We start from the raw sequence: 19172 nt of genomic DNA, 5'->3' as shown, positions 1-19172 counted from the left end.
CTGTGATCTACACTATTTATGTATGTGAAATACATATATGAGTGTGGAAGGAACCCATGTGACTTTGTAGGGGACGGTCAGCACCCTTGTTTCAGTGTTTCTGGAGACCCCAGTAGCACACTAACTTGCATCAGTTTGCATATCAAATTATTCAGTCTCATTCTTCAAATAAGTAGAATTAAAACAATTTAAACTATACTACCTATAGCAACTGTATTTAAATTCCAATTCAACACTAGGAAATTCAGATAGGAACACCTACTTTGTTTTAAAATCACTGATGTGAAGTAAAATTCTACCTCCCCATATTTATTCAACAAATATTTATTAAGCTTTTTCTATGTTTCAAGCCCTGGGATAGGAACCGAGGGTTATGACAGTAAAGAAATTTAAAGTAGACAGACATTGATCAGAGAATTACTTCAATATAAAATTGCAGGTATGAAGGGAAGTTGCTTGGTATTATGACAGCACAGAATCATAACACATTTGGGGGAAAAAATCATTCTGGCTACTGTATGAAGAAATGATAGGAAACGGCTCCAAGTGGAGACAGGGCAGGCTGCAAGCAGACTACTGGCGCTCCACGAGTTAAGGGGGCGTTGGGTGGGGCCCCATGGTGGTGGAGGGTACGGAGAGCACCCTGGTCTGTAAGGACAAACTGGCTTAGGAAACTCTTGAGCCTGGTATCAGGCTCACCCTCCTCAGGCAACCCAGACTGAGGCTATGGCCTGCGCAGGGACTAGCTAGTACCAGCACATACCAAGTCAGTTCCCTTCATAGGACCGTTCCATGTTGTTTGTTCCCTTCTCTTCCTCCTGTTTCGCCTACTAAAACGTTCATGTACTATTAGCGACAGTTACGTGGGTAACTACGAAACGATAACTCACTCACACTGAAAGCCTCGTAGGAAGTATGTTTTAAAAGTTTTCTTATGGTCTCATCTATGTTACTGCAGCGACCACGACTTTATTCATTTTTATTGCTGAGTAGCATTCCCTCACATGAATACATCACAGTTCATTCCTCTGTAGAAGGGCATCTGGGCTGTTTCCAGCTTTGGGCGGTTACACATAAAGCTACGCTGAACACTGTTACATAAAGCTTTTCCTGGATTCACAGTCTCATTTCTCCAGGATAAAATTATTAGGAGTGGAATTACTGGTTTACAGGGTAGATATATGTTTAACTTTTTTAAAGAAACTGCCAAGTTTTCCACAGTTGTGGCATTTCACGCACGTATGAGAGTTCTAGTTGCCCTGTAACTATGCCAACGTTTGGTGCTGTGGACAATTTTGTTTCAGCCATTCTAGTGGGAGGGCAGCGTGTCCTGATGAGGTTTCAACTTGCATTTGCGCTTCCTTGGTGACCAGTAATTTTGAGCACTTCTGCATATTCTTCTTGGCCATTTGAATATATACGCTTTTATGCGTTTCTTATTGAGCTGTACAGTTTCCTTATATAGTTTACATGAAGATCATCTGTCAGATATGTGTGTCTGTGTCTGCTGCAAATATATTTTCCCTGGCTGTGGCTTATCTACGTATTTTTTCATGATGTCCTCTGATTACACGATGTTTTAACTTTTTCTTTTTTTTGAGATGTTTTAACTTTTGATGAAGTTAAATTTGTAAATTTTTTTCTTCTGTGATTTGTGTCTTTTTCAATATGTTCTTCTTGGAGCTTTATAAATTTAACTTTTAACCTGAAGTCATGAACCACCTAAATCGTGTGAGGGTGGTGCGTGTATTTGGCGGGGGGCAATCAAAGCTAACCTCACCTACACATACATCTAATTGTTACAGCATTACTTATGGAAGAGACAATTCTTCCCCCACTGAACTGCTCTGGAGCCCTTGAAAGCAATTAAGTGTGAGTCCATTTGTGGATATTCATTGACCTGTGACCTATCCTTTCATAGTACCACAGCGTGTTGATTCCTGTGGTTTTATAAATCTGGAAGTCAGTATAGTATTCCAAATTTGTCCTTCGTCATCAAGGTTGTTTTGGCTATTCCAGGTCCTCTGAAGTTCCACATATTTTAGAACCATCTTGTCATTTTGCACCAAAAAAAAAAAGCGAGGGAGAGAGTGGGTGGGGTGGGGGAGGGAGAGGGGGAGAGGGAGGGAGAGAGGGAGAGGGGGAGAGGGGGAGAGGGGGAGAGGGGGAGAGGGGGAGAGGGGGAGAGGGGGAGAGGGGGAGAGAGGGAGAGGGGGAGAGAGGGAGAGGGGGAGAGGGGGAGAGGGGGAGAGGGGGGGAGAGAGAGAGAGAGAGAGAGAGAGAGAGAGAGAGAGAGAGAGAGAGAGAAGCCTGCATGGGTCTTGATTAGAATTGTACTGAATTTACAGATAATTTTAGGGAGCATTGATATCTTTATGAATATTGAGTCTTCCAATTCAAAAACATGGGGTATTCTCCATTTAGTTTGGTCTTCACTACTTTCTATAAGCAACTTTCTTTTTTTTTAAAATTATTTATTTTTGGCTGTGTTGGGTCTTTGTTGCTGCACGTGGGCTTTCTCTAGCTGTGGTGAGTGGGGGCTACTCTTCGTTGCGGTGTGCGGGCTTCTCATTGCGGTGGCTTCTCTTGTTGTGGAGCACAGGCTCTAGGCACGTGGGCTTCGGTAGTTGTGGCTTGCACGCCGTAGAGCACAGGTTCAGTAGTTGTGGCTTGTGGGCTGTAGAGTGGAGGCTCAGTAGTTGTGGCACACGGGCTTAGCTGCTCCGCGGCATGTGGGATCTTCCCGGACCAGGGCTCGAACCCCTGTCCCCTGTGCTGGCAGGTGGATTCTTAACCACTGCGTCACCAGGGAAGCCCGCAATGTTTTATTAATAGTTGTCAATATAGAGGTCTTGAACATTTTGGTTAAAATTATCCTTAAGAATCCTCGTGCACCACTGGTGGGAATTTAAAATGGTAGAACGACTTCGAAAACCAGTTTGGGCAGTTTCTTAAAAAGTTAAACATACAATTAATATTTGACTGAGCCATTCCACTCCTAAATATCTATCTAAGGGAAGCTAAAACAAGTCCACATGAAGATCTGCACATAAATGTTCAAAGCAGCACTATTCACAATAGCCAAGCAGTGAAAAAAAACCCATACTGAACATACCAATTTTAAGACCCTGTCTGACAATTCTAATATCTGGGTTGTTTCTCTTGACTCTGGGTCATATTTTCTAACTGCATAATTTTTATTCATAATTGAATGCTGGCTGTTCATGAAAAAGAAGAGAGAGAGAGAGAGTTAGATAAATAAGATTTACACCTGTAAAGGACATCTCTCTTCTTCTGTCAGGCTGCTGGTTGCCTATTAGTTTTCTCTTTCTGCTGTCACAGATGACCACAAACGTAGCAACTTAGGCAGCACATACTTCATAATGCTATAGTTCTATAGGACAGAGGTTGCACACAGGTCTTCCTGGGTTAAATCAAGGTACTGGCGGGCCCACATTCCCTTCTGGAGGCTACAGGGGAGAATGTGTTTTCTTACCCATCTTGGCTTCTGAAGGCGGCCCACAGTCTTTGGCTTATGGCCCTCATCCTTCATCATCAAAGTCAGCAACACTGCATCTTTCTGTACCTTTCTTCCATAGCCACCTCTTCCTCTGACACTTCTGCCTTCCTCCCACCTCCATTTTTAAAGACCCTCGTGATTACCATGGGCCCGCTCAAAAAAGAACCTGGAGGTCCTTAACTTAATCATACCTGCAAGTCCCTTCTGCCATGTAAGAGAACATATCCACGGGTCTGGAAGATTAGTCCATGGATATTTTTGAGAGCCATTATTTTGCCTACCAAAGTTGCCACAGGCCAAGATATCAGCATGTACAGGCCACAGTCTTCTCCTGTAACTTCACAGTTTTAAGTTTGCAAGCTCCCTTAATCATACTGGGATTAACTTTAGATAGGAAAAAGTTATTACAACACATTCCTGAAATGCTAAAACATTTTCTTCCAAATTGTTCAAAAATACCTTACTCCAAAGGGAAATCTCAAGTTTTCTGTTAGGAGAAGTTGAAATTACAAATTCAAATGGAAGAAAATGGTAACTTCAAGGATTTCAGAATACACGAGACACACGCCCACCTGAGGGCTTTTGCACAGACCACTGCTCCCACAGATACACCCTTAGGCAAACTCTTTCACCTCCCGCAAGTCTTAAATCATCCTCTCAGAAGGCTGAACACGCCTGCCACATTCAAACATGACCACCACTAGAACGTAAGCTCTACAGGGGCACATTCTTTATCTGTTTTTGTTCACTGGTACTTATCAAGCACCTAGGACGGTTGCTGGCACACAGCAGGTACTCAATAGTTTGCTGAATGAACGAATGGAAGACATGTCAATAAGTTATTTATTGGGGAAACAAATATTTACTTAGCGATTATCTGCTAGGCACTCTGAAAAGTGCTTTATATATAATATCTCATTTGCATAGTACTTACTAGTCAAGAAGAGTAGTTCTCAACCTTGGTTGCTCATAAAAATTGACTGTAGAGTTTAAAAATTTTCAGATAGCTGTGCTATACAAAGACTCAGATTAAAAACAATAAACAGGAGACTGGCTTGGGCACCTACTTTTTTTTTTTTTTTTTAGGCTGTATAAGTGACGCTTCCATACAGCCCAAGTTGAAGGAGGGCTACCTGCATTTTCACATTAGATGTTCAATGGTATCAGGCTTCTTTTTAGAACAGATGCAGGATTCTTGAATGCTATCAATTTAAGTGAAAAACACAGACAGGTCACTTCTCTGATTGGCACTACACTAGGTACTGGGGATAAAAGGATAAATACAAGCGGGTTTCTGCCACTGAGGGCCTCTCTGTATGAAAAGGAGAGAGAGGTTCTCCAGTCCAGAGGGCCTCTCTGTATGAAAAGGAGAGAGAGGTTCTCCAGTCCAGCAGGTACTAGTGGCCAGCAGAGGCAAGCATACAGTATTGTGGAAACACAGAAGCCTGGCTGAGTACTTAGTAAACAAGGGAGGGGATGGGAGGGGCAGAGAGAGCATCAAGGAAGCTTGTGGGATGAGGTTAACGACCGAGCCAAGGAACCTCTGCTCTGCTGCAAGCAATCTAGCAAGCACTAAAATGGAAAGAAAAGCCAATTATCCTGTTTGCACCATTGTGGAAAAGTCTAAAAAACACTGCGTGTAATTTTTATAGAAATGTGCCGAACAACTGCAATGTCTTTAAAAGGTGTAAGTGAAGAAAATGATTGAAGGAGCCAGGAAGAATCTGACGAAATTAAATTTACTCTCATAGTTATGCCTTGAGATCTACTTTGTGTGTAACTGAGCACATTATAAATGAGTCATGACTGAACAATTCAATGTAAGGTTAGACTGTATGAGTCGGTGACTTGACATGAGGTTAGGGAAAGATCAGGGCCAGATCAACAGAGGCCCTGCTAATGGGATGGCTTCTAATAGAAGGGAGAGTCCTGTTATTAATCCTTAAATCTGTACTGTCTAAAAATTAATTGCTAGCACTAACCATTTGTTATACTTGGTAGGATTACAAACTGCAAAGGCTGAACACCAACCACCCTCCCCTTCAGAAATCCCCTTGTTTTTCAATTTGCCATATATGCTTTCCATCCCTCTGTAATCACGTTTTCCTTGATCATAAATGTCAAATAATCCAAGGGGCAATCACTGTCCTGGAGAACCACAAATAGACACCCACCCCCCGCCCAGAGTTGTATAACACGTGGAATGTAACACACTATCTTTCCAAAATTCAAAAGTTCTACGTCTAAGACACTTATAGCCCCAAGGCTTTTAGATAATATATTATAGAATTTTAATGATAGCGTATACAAAGTGCCAGGTGCTTTCCGCATATTGAATATTAACTCATTTAACATGACAACAACCTAACAGGTGGTTACTATTCTCATCATCCCCATTTTACAGATGAACAACCTGAAGCACAGGTAGAGTAACTTGACCGCAGCTGCACTGTTAGCAAGTGGCAGAGCTGTGATGCAAACCCAGGTCTTCCCGCCCATTTAACCAAGTCTGGATTCAGCCTTAATTGAGGTGCTGTTTTATCTACATTACTTTGGCCAAGATGATACGCATAGGTTGTTGTTTTTCCCCCATATCTAAAGAGCCATATTACTTTCCCTGAACTTTGCCAGAAACTGCTTATTCTTTTTAAAGAGGTCTTAAATATGTTTACACTGTCAAACACTCGTCATATACTAAGTTCAGGCACTTATTGTGCAAATATTGGGTCAAAGGTTACGAACACTTTCAAGGGTCTTGATGGACACTTGTAAATTACTTTCCAAAAGAACACATCCCTTCATGATGTCAAATAAAAGGGAAAAACACCATCCACATCACGTGCGAATTACTTCTGCTTCTGGAGTTGTGAGTCCAGCAAATGAGGTTTGACTAGATTCTGAGAAATTCAAGCACACTGCTGACGTTCTCTACTATAAATCATTCTTCACAAGTTACTTCAAGCTTTGACCTCAAGTCTGTGCCTCCAAACATCTTAGAACTCTAAACAATCTAAATTAAAATGAAGCCTTTAATACGTTATTTCACAAATGGGGAATCAAAGTGGCATGTATAATTTTATGCAGGTTGTTTCTTTGTTGAGATTTTATTGACTGCAGTCTTCCTCAGGAAAAGACTGTACAAGTTGCTAGATGGGATAACTAAACTGATAAGAACAGGTTACACAGAGAGGCAGTACCGCAGAGGGCTTAGACTGCCCGCGTTCAATGCCAGCCCCAGCATTTACTCTCCAGTAACCTTAGGGAAATTCCATAATCTTTGTGCCTCAATTTCCTCATCTATAACGTGGGATGATAATAATAGTAACCTACTCATAAGGAAGGCTGTAAAATGCTTAGAACAGCGTGCGGCCCCCAGTACGTTATCTTTCCAAGTTTACTGAACTTCCACTATGTACATTACATCTGCTATCTCATTTAATCACAATCTCACAAGTCAAATATTCTTGCCGTCATTTTACAGATGAGAAATGAAGACTCGAAGAAGTAACCCGGCCAAAATAATACGGGTGAGAAAGCGACGCAGCTGGGATTCAAATCCAGGTTTGTGTGGTTTCATAGCCCACAAGCCTTTTTAACTACATCACGTGACTAACTGTAAGCGTCAAGAATTATACAAAAGTTCTATCATTTTCTTTCACTAGGAAGAGGGCAGAATTCGTCAGGAAAATTATTCTAGAACTAATAAAAATGCGTTTCAAGAATGTATGAAACATGGGGAAAGAAAACACAAGAGATTCACCAAGTAGATCCTTATCTAACAGAACTTAAAATTCTATAGTGAAGATTTTAAACTCGTGGTGTGATAACCAACAGTCGCACTTTTTAGGAAGCCTGCCACACAATCTACACTTTGGCGAGGAGCCTCGTTTCCGGGACTGCTTACTCTACTCCCCGCAGCATCTGTCACCGCCATGAGTGGGTGATCATGAGCACCACTGTCGTCTTCTTGATGCTATTAAGCAGATGGCAGCGCTAAGTCCAAACGATGTAGTACATCTCCCCGGTGGACTCTGTTTTCACATACTACCATTATTCCACAGTCCTCAGTGATCAATCTCACGTATTCTCAAGAACATGAACGAGTGAACTGACAGTGGCAATTGATTTACTGCCATTAGCACGCCTTGGCCCTGCTGCTGTTTCATCCACTTGCGGAGATCATGTCTGAAGATTCCACGTGGCCAATTCAGGCGTTCTGGTATTCTCTGTATTTGTAGGGACCCCCCCACCCCCCATCTTAGTTGCCTTCAGGTTAAGCAAAAGAACTTGATCTTAAAGAGAATTGGATGTGAGGCCTGACTGCTACTTATTAGCGATGTGACTTTGGTCAAGCTCAAACTCTCTGAGCATTAGTTTCCTTATTTGTAAAACTAAAAACTGATAATCTTGCAGTTAAATAAAATGATAGGCATGAGAGCATTTAATACAGTAACTAACACTTGATGAGCACTCAATAGATATTTCATTCCTTCAAAATTTGTTAATGAATCTTAAAAACAGAAAAGTGCTGAGGGCGGTGTTTGCCCAACTTCAGCCCTTCATGGACCACTTCTGGGACTTTTCCCATCCATGTCCAGCACTCAGCCTGTTAGTGACTTCATATTACTCCCTAGACTGATTTCATTTTAACTTAAACCTACTGTAATTTATTTATAGCAATACTATTCATAAAATCATGTGCTTGATATGGTAATCGTACTTTTCCAGAAACTTTAAAATCTAATTGTTAAAACTGTAAAAAAAACAGTCGGCCATGTACCACCTGAAATCATGCTGTGAAGCCTCAGTGACAGGTGTACGACTCTTTGAGAAGCACGACAACAGGAGAAACAAAATGGACTGAGATGAGTAATGTCACTAAGTGTGTAACTCAGACCACTTACTAAACCTCTCTCTGTGTCTCAGTTTTCTCAAGAAAAAAACGGGGATGAGAACATCCACCTTTTAAAGTTAAAATTAAGACCAGAGGGGATGATACATGCTCGTGTGCACGTGCGCTCACACATACACACAGAGACATGTGCACACACATGTGCACACACATGTGCACACACACACTTATCTAGATACAACCAATGCTGCAGTAGATGTGGTCAATGCACAGTAATTATTATTAACAGCAATACTTATACATGTTAAAACTTTGGCCCTTGGGCTTTTCCCTCCCTTTTCCCTTTTAGGTTGTAGCTTCGTTTTCACTATAGCCATCTCCTCGTTTTTTCTTAGCATATGGTCCTTGACTGAGAATTTAGATATTTACAGTTTTACAGTATAATCTGGGTTGGTGTCTCTGTCATTTGGTCAATGTCTATATAATACTGTGTTAGAAGTATCTGTCTGTCAATAGCGATACGGCTTAGTTTGTGCTAAGAGACTCCTTCAGTACTTGTGCTGCAAGTAGCCAAAAACCCAGGCTAGGCAAAAGTATATTTCACAAAAATATTGCAAGGCATGGTTAATCCAGGCCAGACCATTACTGCTTTTAAAAATCCAAAACAGCCAACCCTGATACAACACAGCAATATCTTCCAAAAGACAGTTTTACTGATGTTTCAATGTTACATCCTAAACTAAACACCAGGTCATCATTTCCAAAGTGAAAATTCCAAACTATATTCAGACCTCTACAAGTCAGCTTTTGAGAAGACATTACTGCACATACAGTGCTAAGGCTGCCAACAGAAGCAACAGCAAACTAGACAGCTGGGCATACGGCAACACTAATTTCTGTCTCATTGCCTTCCTTGGAACTGGCATCTGAAAACACACCAAGAGTACTCGTAGCTTCTGACAGCTTCCATTACTCTGCCTATTTGGATGAAGGGGCTGAGGTGTTGTTTTGTCACAAAAACAAGTCAATGATTTTACATTTAAAATTTTTTTAGCTGGATAATGGTTTTTAGTGTCAGACAAAAACCTAAGCTTCAGTATTCTTCAGCAGCGTACTCTTGGGAAAGTCACTAAACATCACATCTTCAACTTCTGTACATGGAAAAGCTTAGCACGTAGGGCCACTGTGAAAACTGGAGATAATGTATAGAAAGGATGCAGATGGCTGAGTGCTAGACTTAACAGGCTCTCCAAAACTAGCAGCTATTATTTCTAATTCCCTTTTTCAGTATTTCTAAGTGTTTTCAGGAAAATCATAGAGATTCTGGAGGATGAAAGGAAATAGGTACTCAAAAATACCGTCAAGCCACAAAGTGCTATGGGAAATTAGCATGTCAACATTAAACCCGCAAGAAAATAAACTTTTTATTACAGAGTCATCCACTTATGCTCAGGGGGTTATTAGCACTTTTTGGAAACCCTTTTTGTTCTACCTTCTTTATGACTGATCATCAGAGGAATCAAATATCTCCTTGGAGAATTTACAATTATTTGGAAACACAGATTAAAATATTGTGAAATTTGGGGGCTTCCCTGGTGGCGCAGTGGTTGAGAGTCCGCCTACCGATGCAGGGGACATGGGTTCGTGCCCCGGTCCGGGAAGATCCCACATGCCGCGGAGCGGCTGGGCCCGTGAGCCATGGCCGCTGAGCCTGCGCGTCCAGAGCCTGTCGTGCTCTGCAACGGGAGAGGCCACAACAGTGAGAGGCCCGCGTACCGCAAAAAAAAAAAAAAAATTGTGAAATTTGAAATAAAAGTTGTACATAAGGTACAAAAACATAGTGAAATGATTATTACAGTCAAGATAATTAACAGATTTTCTCACAGTTACCATTTTCTCGTGTGATGAGAGCACCTGAAATTTACTCTTAGCAAATTTCCAGAACTCAATACTGTATTATTAAGTATAGTCATCATGCTATAAATATCAAAAGAAAACTAATTCCGCTTAGTTTAGAATGAAATAGATACATTTACAAAGGGCTTCCAGGAGTCAGACTATGATTTCTGTGAAGGCTCTAGTCGTGTCAGGGCAGGTGCAGGTCCCTGAGGACTGAGGCCATTCATCACCTGCTCTTTTTTAGTTCACCGCAGCTACTCCAGAGCGGTGTGCCCACAGGAATGAATCAATAACTATTTCTGAGCCAATGTATATTAGAATAACTCCAGTATTGTAAAGAATAGCTCATATTTCTCTTCACAGTAATAGATGACAGCTTGTTACTCATTAAATGTGTGAAGTTAGATAAACAATGCTTTGTTTTACGCTATGGGGGCCATCACAAACATCGATGGGGAAACGTAGCTGAACTATGCTGAATTTTCTGTTTTCTATGTAGGGCGGGCACTGGGGCTCCCTCAGCGCTACGCTAACCACCTGGTGGAATGTGGAACTACGCCGGGGAAGGTCTCATTTAGTCCCTCACAGAGAAGACGCTGGGCAGCCCGCCTACCTCCACGCGGTTCACTAGGGCTGTGGGTTTTCCTGTCTCGTTCAACCTTCAGGTCGATCCTCCAAAGAAAAAAACCAAGTTACACATTTTACAAATGGAGGCTTAAGAGAGGTGAAATGACTTGCCCACAGTCACGTAACCAGTAAGCGTTAAAAGTGGGACCTAAACCCAGCTCCGTCAGACTCTTACACCGTGGCCTGGGTCTGCAGACGTTTCTGGTAACACATCTGCGTCACAGAGAAATGGTTTCTGAGCTTGTAACTGAAACTATTTATGGGTAACATGTGTGCTACAGTGGGAGTAACATAGTACAAAACTTTAAAATAGAAGTTTCAAAAGGATCAATGTGACTGGACACTCTCTACTTCTCTTTCTGCTCCTGGTGAGCTGACCTGCTTGCCCCGAGGGTGCATCGCCCTGAACCTGAGACACAGCTCCTCTGTGCTGGTGCCAGAGACACCGCCGTCTTTTAACTCTGCGCTGTCCAAGGGAAATTTGTAATTTAGAGTTTTCTAGTAGCCACATTTAAACAAAAAGCAAAAAGAAACAGGTGATGCTGATCTTAATCGTGTATTTATTTTGCATCCTTTATTTACTCCACACCGCCTTTGGAATCGGGTATGTGCCTGACACCCCCAACACATCCCCCTTTGGACTAGACACCTTTCAAGTGTTCAACAGGCGCACGTGCTGGAGGCTGCCAGGGTGGACAGTGCGGTCCTAAGGACTTCTGCTCTGTGCTCTTTTCACTACGTCTTGACGTGTCAAAGAACATTTTCAGAACAGCTTGTAATCTAAAAGGAGACCAAGTAAAGAATTCGGCAGTAATGCTGAGCTATATAACTACAGCACAGACTGTACTTTCAAATTCTGAATTGAGAGAATTATTGAAGTCTGAAATAAATTTTATAGAACCTGGAGTATAAAAACCAAGAAAATTTAGACCCCAGAATATCAAGTGTTACATGGTATTATCTGTTAGTGGATACTAGGTTGTTTGCTCCTTGAAAGTAGTGGCCGTGAATGTTCTTTGCTGAAAGGATCTCACGTAAAATTGGAAAAACCAGGTTCTTAACTTCATTCGTCTTAGCCCGCAACATTAATATGCAGGATAAATGAAATTCTTAGGTTTGATTAAGGCATTCCAGTCTGATAAGGCAACAGTTCCAGTTCAGATGAAAGCATGATTCCTACGGGATTTAAAAGCATCACAAAATATCAGATTTTTGAATACTGTATATGGAAAATATTAATAGGAACCAGTTTCAGTGACTGAAATCAAAACCATGACAAAAGGAGAGTTGAGAGGCAATGGAAGTACAAACGAGGGTGCTCGGGGCCAATGTGGATCTACCACTGCTCAGCCTGCTGAGCTTGGATAAGCGATTTAACCTCTCTGAACCTGTATGCAAGGGAATGACGTGTTTAGACTTGAATTTTGCAATAGTTCAGGGCATGCTGAGAGGGGAAAGAATCTGTGTGAAGCCCATGGTATAGTACACCAAGCACACAGCCAACATTCACTGCTGAAGATGATGTGATGGTGATTTCCTGGTCAACACCCACCACTCAATCCTGGGGATGATTTCAAAAAAATCTGCTCTCCTACCTAGTTTATACTAGATTTCTAATTATGAGATACACAGTGTTGTACTTAAACCGATGTTATAAATTGTGCATGTTATGGGCTGAACTGTGTTTCCCCCCAAATCATATGTTGAAGCCCTGACCCCCAGTACCTCATAATGTGTATCTGGAGACACTCAATCATCTTTAAAGAGGTGATTAAGTTAAAATGGGGCCTTTTGTGGGCCCTAGTCCAATCTGACTGCTGTCATTACAAGGAAGGGAATTTGGACACAAAGGGAAAGCAGGGATGCACGCGCACAGAGGACACAGTGAGAAGGCGGCCAGCTGCGAGTCAAGGAGAGGGGCCTCAGAAGAAGGCAGATCTGCCAACGCCTTGATCTTGGACCTCCAGCCTCTGTAACCTTGAGAAAACAAATTTCTGTTGCTTTAAATACAGTCTGTGGTATTTTGTTACGGTAACTCTAGCAAATTAATACAGCGCCTGGAACCATTTCTTCACGCTGCTCCATAATACAGCTGCTTCACTGTGATTTACAGTAGACGGTGAAGAGGGAGACAGACAGACAGACAGACCGAGGTGCTCAGTCGAGCCCCTTCGCTTGTAAGTTGCATGATCTTAGGCAAGTTACCTAATTTTTGTAAACCAGTTTTTCTTCTTTAAAAGGACTGACACTTATTTCACAGGTTATGAGGATTAAATGAATATTAAGAGTAACCGACCAACAGTGACTCCTGCACTTGCCAGCGTGTGGCATTCTCATGCAATTCTCTGTAACTCCTTCAGGTAGCACTGAAAAGATCACTTCCGGGCAGGTGGGCTGGCTGTCATGAAAGGTGTTTCTTTCACGTGAGTCTTCCCGACATTTAAAGGGCTTATAATTCGGAACGTGCCAGCCTCCTAATGGGTCTCTGCCTCCAGGCTCGCCATCTGCCAATCTGGCCTCTCTACCGCCTTCTAATCCATTTCTCCGAATCCAGGTGTGAACACACTGCTCCCTTGGCTCCCTGCTGCTGCCCACGGTCCGGAGCCTGCACCCTGAGACTGGGGAGGATGCGGTCACTCCCTCTCCTGCCTCATCTGTCCCGTGCGGCACGTCCTCCAGCTCAGGCAGCACTTCTTGTGTCAGGCTCTGTGCCTTGCTCTGGCTTTGGGAAATGTCCTTCTCTGTTTGTACCCTGGTGACCCCTACTTGCCCTTCACTTTCTCAGTGAAATGTCCCCAGTGTTCCCAACCAGACTTGAGCACTGTCTTCTTATGGAAATACTGTGTTTTTCCTCAGACTCTCACGTGGTTACCACATTACATTGCTTTTAAATATTTGTATTTCATCCTAGCCTGTGAACTTCCCAAGGAGAGGGTCTCTGTCTCAATAGTCTTTGTAATCCAACATCGAGCACAGTGCCCACATTTAATACACGTAGTGGACATTTAATACATGTTGGCTGAATGAATAAATGACCAGAGGAACGAATGCGTGTGATCAATCATATTAATACGTTATCACAGCTTAAAGTGGGAAGACTACAAGCTTTCCAAGTCTGGTTCACATTCTGGGTTAGTTATTTACTTCTCTGAGCCTCAGTTTCATCATCTGTAAAACAGGCACATTAACTCCGGCTGTTGCCGTTCAGATTAAATGAGACGTGTGAGTCTTTAAAGGATTGCACTCCATGTGTGATTTCCGGCTAATTACTTAATCTTATGCTCTGTGCTCCTTCCCTTCATCTGTATAACGGGAACAGCCCCACATACTTCGTGACATTGCCGGGACACCTGTACAGGGTGAGACACGTAAAGTCCTGTCTAACGTCCACTGTGTGCCAGTCACCCCCGGGCGTGCCAAAACCCACAAGAATGCGAACACCATGCACAAGGCTTCCCGTAAAGAAGACCAGCTGGGAGTCAAAGTTTAAAGGCTACTTAATTGTTATAAATTATATAAGTAAAAAATCTGGCATGAACAAAAAGAGAAAAAATTATATCCCTGTCAACCTCAGTACCAGGGTGCTTGTCTGTTCAAAGCTTGCCTGGCCCCGAATGAGTTCAAAAGTGAATTTATGCTTCATCGAAATAACCATGTAGTCCATATTTATTTATGCTTCATAAAGCCAGTATTTTGGTTGGCGTCTGTCTGTCTTTGTCTACCACTCAGAATTTTAAACATAAAGCAAGAGGTTTCTAGGCATTTAGGAAAACATTCTGAACAGAACACGGATTTCATATATCAATGGACATCAAGGTCTACTATCAGAAGACGTAACTATGAAGCTGTGTTTCCCTCTAATAACCCTCATTTCTAAGTCAACACTTCTTTAGGAAACAATTAGAACTCACTCATTTTTCACAAATAGGAACTTCAAGTTGTTAGAAAACAGAAGCACTGCTGCGAAGAAACAGAAATGATCTATGAACACTGAAAAAAACTTCTGTCACTTCCATCCCCAGGCACTGACAATGCGGGATATTTACACATTTCTGATATGACTTTGGGCCTTAGGACTTGAAGAGCCACAGACTTGGTAGACACTGTTCTTCCTTAGAATATACTGAATGCTTAAGTTAAATTTTTAGAGCAAATAAAATTTCAACTTTTATTTTCCAAGACTCATTGCTTTAGCACTACAGTAAAGTTGAGAGCAATACATGCTATTCGGTAGGATAGACAGTGCTTCTCCGATTAAAACAAACAAAACCAAGCAGGCCGAGTCAAATCTCACCGTCACTGGCCAATCATCACCCTGTTCCCAGAGTACAGCAACTGTGGAAGGGCACAAGTGTCTGCTATGGGGTCTGGTCATAAAGATTGACTCTTACCTTTGGGCTGGGGCGCTATAGCTGTTATCATAGGAATCATAACTCTGTTCATCATAAGCAGCGCCATATCCATCATCATAGTCCTAAAATATAACAGGAGAAGTACAAAAAGGTTCAGAGAAATTTCTGGAAAGGAAGACGCATTCTGCTTTCAGTGAATTAATTCGGCGACCATTTAACTATATATCTAATTATAATGTAAGGAAAAATATAAAAGTGACATCAGTGAAAATGATAGGGTAAGAACCTCCAAAAATTCTCCTGAAAAAGCAGAGAGAAACTGGCAAAAATTGTTAGAATCAACATTTTTAGATGCCTGGAAGTTAACCAAAGGCTTGCAGAGATCTAGGGAGCATTTGTATTTAAAAAAATTGGTGCACCTTGGAATGAAGGGTGAGCTCGGTCCTATTCCCACCCCTCACCCCCGGCTGCAGAGCCGCAATCCAGCATGCAGGAAGCCAGCAGGCTGGAGGTCACTGGAGGGGGCAGGGCAGGGTGGAGGCTTTCAAAATCCCATCCCCAGAGGACTGCCTTTATTTGACCTGACCAGGAGCTCATCCAGTACACAAAGTCTTTTCCCTCAGGGTATTTGAAGAAAATAATTAGAGGCAAATGTTTATGAGATTAGCTGCTTGAAGTGGTGGAGAAAGACTGGAGCAAATAACAGGCTAACCACAAAGCTTACAAGGAAAAGTGGGGGAATGAGATGTCCCTAGGAGCTCTGCAAAGTTCTGACATATTTCTGGAATCTCAAAGGCTACAGTGTCAGGTACTTGCCCAGGACAGACCTGAGAAGGCCCTGAGCTCTCCTCTGGCTGACCTTGAGGTTCAGTATAAGAAGGAAAGTCAAGGCTAAGCGAGTTAGTTGTAAACTGATTGGCTCAGTGTTGAAGACAAGCTCCAGCAGGTACCCACAGCCTCTTGGTAAAGACTACAGATTTCATTTCCAAGCATTTGACAAAATCTCTGTCCAATCATTAGCTGACCACTAAGGTAAGAGAGAAAAGACACTTCTGTGGCAACGCATGATAAATATCGACTTTACAATATTAGTTTGGAAAAGTAATTAAACCAAGAAAAAAAAAATCCTAGGGAGGAAGGAGAATTTGATTTTCACACGGACACACTATAGTAAATGTCCAGTTTTAAACAAACGAAAACCATTATGCAACATGCAAAGAAAAAACAAAAGTAGAGGCTGTACACGAGAAAAAAAAAGTAGTCAGTAGAAAAATACCCCTGATGAAGCTGAGACACTGAACTTACTGGACAAAGACTTTATTTTTATTTTTTATTGGGGTAGAGTTGTTTTACAATGTTGTGTTAGTTTCTACTGTACAGTGGAGTTCCCTGTGCTAATACGGCAGGTTCTTATTAGTTATCTATTTTATACATATTAGTGTATATAGGTGGATCCCAATCTCCCAATTCATCCCACTAGACAAAGACTTTAAATCAGTTATTTGAAATATATTCAAGGAACTAAATGATAGCCTGTATCTAAAAAGCTAAAGAAGGGTCTTAGAACAATGCCTCACCAAAATCAAGAATATTAACGTAGATATAAGAAATACAGAAAAGAATCCAAAGAAATTCTTGAGGTGCAAAGTGTAACAACTCCAGTGAAAAATTCACTAGCCAGGTTGAACAGCAGAAACACAGGTGTAACTCTTTGTGACCTTAGTTATTAGTTTCTTAGATATGCTAACAAAAGCAGGAACAACCAAAAAAATATACAAATAAAACAGACTCCAGCAAAATTAAAAACTTCTGTGTCAAAGGACATCAGCAAGAAAGTGAAAAGACAATCTACAGTACGGGAGAAAATATTTGCAAATCACATATCTGACAATGGTCTCGTGTCCAGAATATATGAAGAACTCTCATTACTCAACAATAAAAAACAACCCCAAAAGAGCTAAAGCCATTCTCCTAGTTCTATGAGGACATTTTGCAGATGTGATAACAAGTACACTATGGTTATTTTAAAGGTATTTTGAAACTGAAAAAGGTCCAGAGAGATGATCGTTCTGTAAGATCAAATTAGATACGTTGCTCAATGACATTTATATCTATGAAAGTGTGAAGCCTACCCTACAACTGATTTCTAAGTTTCTGGGGATAATCAATTACATAGTGACTTTGGACTTACTGGTATTTACTTAATATTTAAAAGAGCCAGGAAATAATCTAAGTATTTTGGAACATCAGTTTTATCAATGGTCATCAATTTAATGATCATCACCAGAGCTTTTGAAGTGGAGAAATGTGGTCAAGGGGTAAGAGAAAAGATGTGGAGTCAGATGGGCTTCTGTGTTTTACTGTCACAGATCTCAGTCAAGGTCATCCACTTCCCCAGAACCTGTTTCTTTACCTGTAAAATGTGAATCCTTAGTAAGTATCCTGAAAGGATGAGAAATTACATATACATACGTATGTATTCCAGCAAAATGCCAGATATGTATTAAGAACTTTATAAAGAATAGCTTACATTGTTAACTATCCTAGTAAAGCATTACCCTTGCCGACCTCTCTCCTGGATTTCTAAAATGATGAGACTCACAGGTGATGAACGTCAGCAGCCACTACACACAAGGGGAGGAGCCAAGTGACTGATTTTAAAGTGCTGACCTTAGTTACTCTCTTTTAAGAAGCATCTACTAAATAGTATACCTCAATTTATTTGATTTAGAAAAGCAAAAGTATCTGAATGGCAAGGTATATTGTAATGTGCTCCATTTTGTAAGACAACTATTAATCTGAAGGGATGATACTATCTTTGCAGGGGTAAGGCTTATACAATTTGTACGTGACCACCTTAAATTTTTAAAAATGTTTTCTCATAAAGGAGGAACTGAATATTTGCTGAAGAGCTATGTGTTCAGAACTTTGAACGTGGATAGAATCTAAAAGGAATACTCATTAAATAGGGGCAGAGGAAGAATAAAGGTCAAGAATATCCTTAGAACATATTGGTAAGCCATGGTGTCCCTTGCAGTAGCTGAAGGCAGGTTGCTAATATAGCTATGATCTTCCAGTGACCAACGCGAGGAGGAGAAAGCTCTCAGATAAGATTCAAACAAACAAAAATATTTGAGATGATTTTAGTTACAAGTAGCAAACTGCAGATATTACAATTCTGGTGAATTAACAAAAGCAGCTAGCATCTCAACAAAAAGAAAGTAATCTTACCGCGTTAAAAAAAAAAAACAACCCAAAAAACAAAACCTCCAAAAAATCCTTTACTTAGCCCCTACCCTGTGGCTGGCACTCCTGCTAGACACCGTGGCGGGAAAGGGGTGTCCTGTCTAGTGAGGTCGCTGGCGGGATGGAGATGACAGGCGACTGAAGAGATCAGGCAACATGTCACACGCTGTGGCGAAGGGAAGCACCCGGCGTGGCACCGGGTAAGGGAAAGGGGAAGAAAATGTCCCAGAAGTGTTGAAAGCAGAGAAAAGCAAAAGCAGCTGGGAAAATTTATTAAAAATTCGGCGGAATGAACAGCAGGTGCAAAACAATGGAGGTACAGACACAAGAACCCTTCTCACCCAGGGTCCAGGTGAGCACCCTGTGGAATGCACACGAAAGGGGAGAGCAATGAGCCGGAGACACCCATATACCAGACCACGTGTGGCCAAGTTACGGAGTGTGGATTTAGATTCCGCACTTCGGGACTCTCTCTGGAAACTGTGTGGGCGTGGAGCCGGGAAGGTCAGTCTGGAGGGCGGGACTTGCAACTAGGTCACTGCCTTGAGCACGTGGCTTGGCGAAATGCAGAGCCCACGGCTGCTTCAGTCATTTGTTAGTAGCTTAAAAAGACTATGGCTTCACCCATGCAGAGTTCTCTTTCTCTGCTTATTTAAAAGAATCAAGATTCTTTAAA

The 19172-nt window shown here is 41.7% G+C and overlaps 1 protein-coding gene across 7 annotated transcripts in view; it reads right to left on the bottom strand.

Moving 5' to 3' along the window:
- Positions 1 to 19172, bottom strand: part of KHDRBS3 (KH RNA binding domain containing, signal transduction associated 3) — a 179851-nt gene that overhangs the window by 21299 nt on the left and 139380 nt on the right. For all 7 annotated transcript variants that reach the window (XR_009516688.1, XM_059995230.1, XM_059995231.2 and 4 more), the window contains one exon: positions 15290 to 15372. Coding sequence is in view for 6 of the 7 variants with exons in the window: in XM_059995230.1 (XP_059851213.1) it covers positions 15290 to 15372 (83 nt within the window). In the remaining variant the exon portion in view is untranslated. The remainder of the gene's footprint in view (positions 1 to 15289; positions 15373 to 19172) is intronic.

This window comes from Delphinus delphis, chromosome 17, assembly GCF_949987515.2.
Source record: "Delphinus delphis chromosome 17, mDelDel1.2, whole genome shotgun sequence".
In the NCBI taxonomy this organism is placed as follows: Eukaryota; Metazoa; Chordata; class Mammalia; order Artiodactyla; family Delphinidae; genus Delphinus; species Delphinus delphis.
The sequence above is the reverse complement of the archived record's forward strand: the minus strand, read 5'-3'. Positions and strand labels throughout refer to the sequence as shown.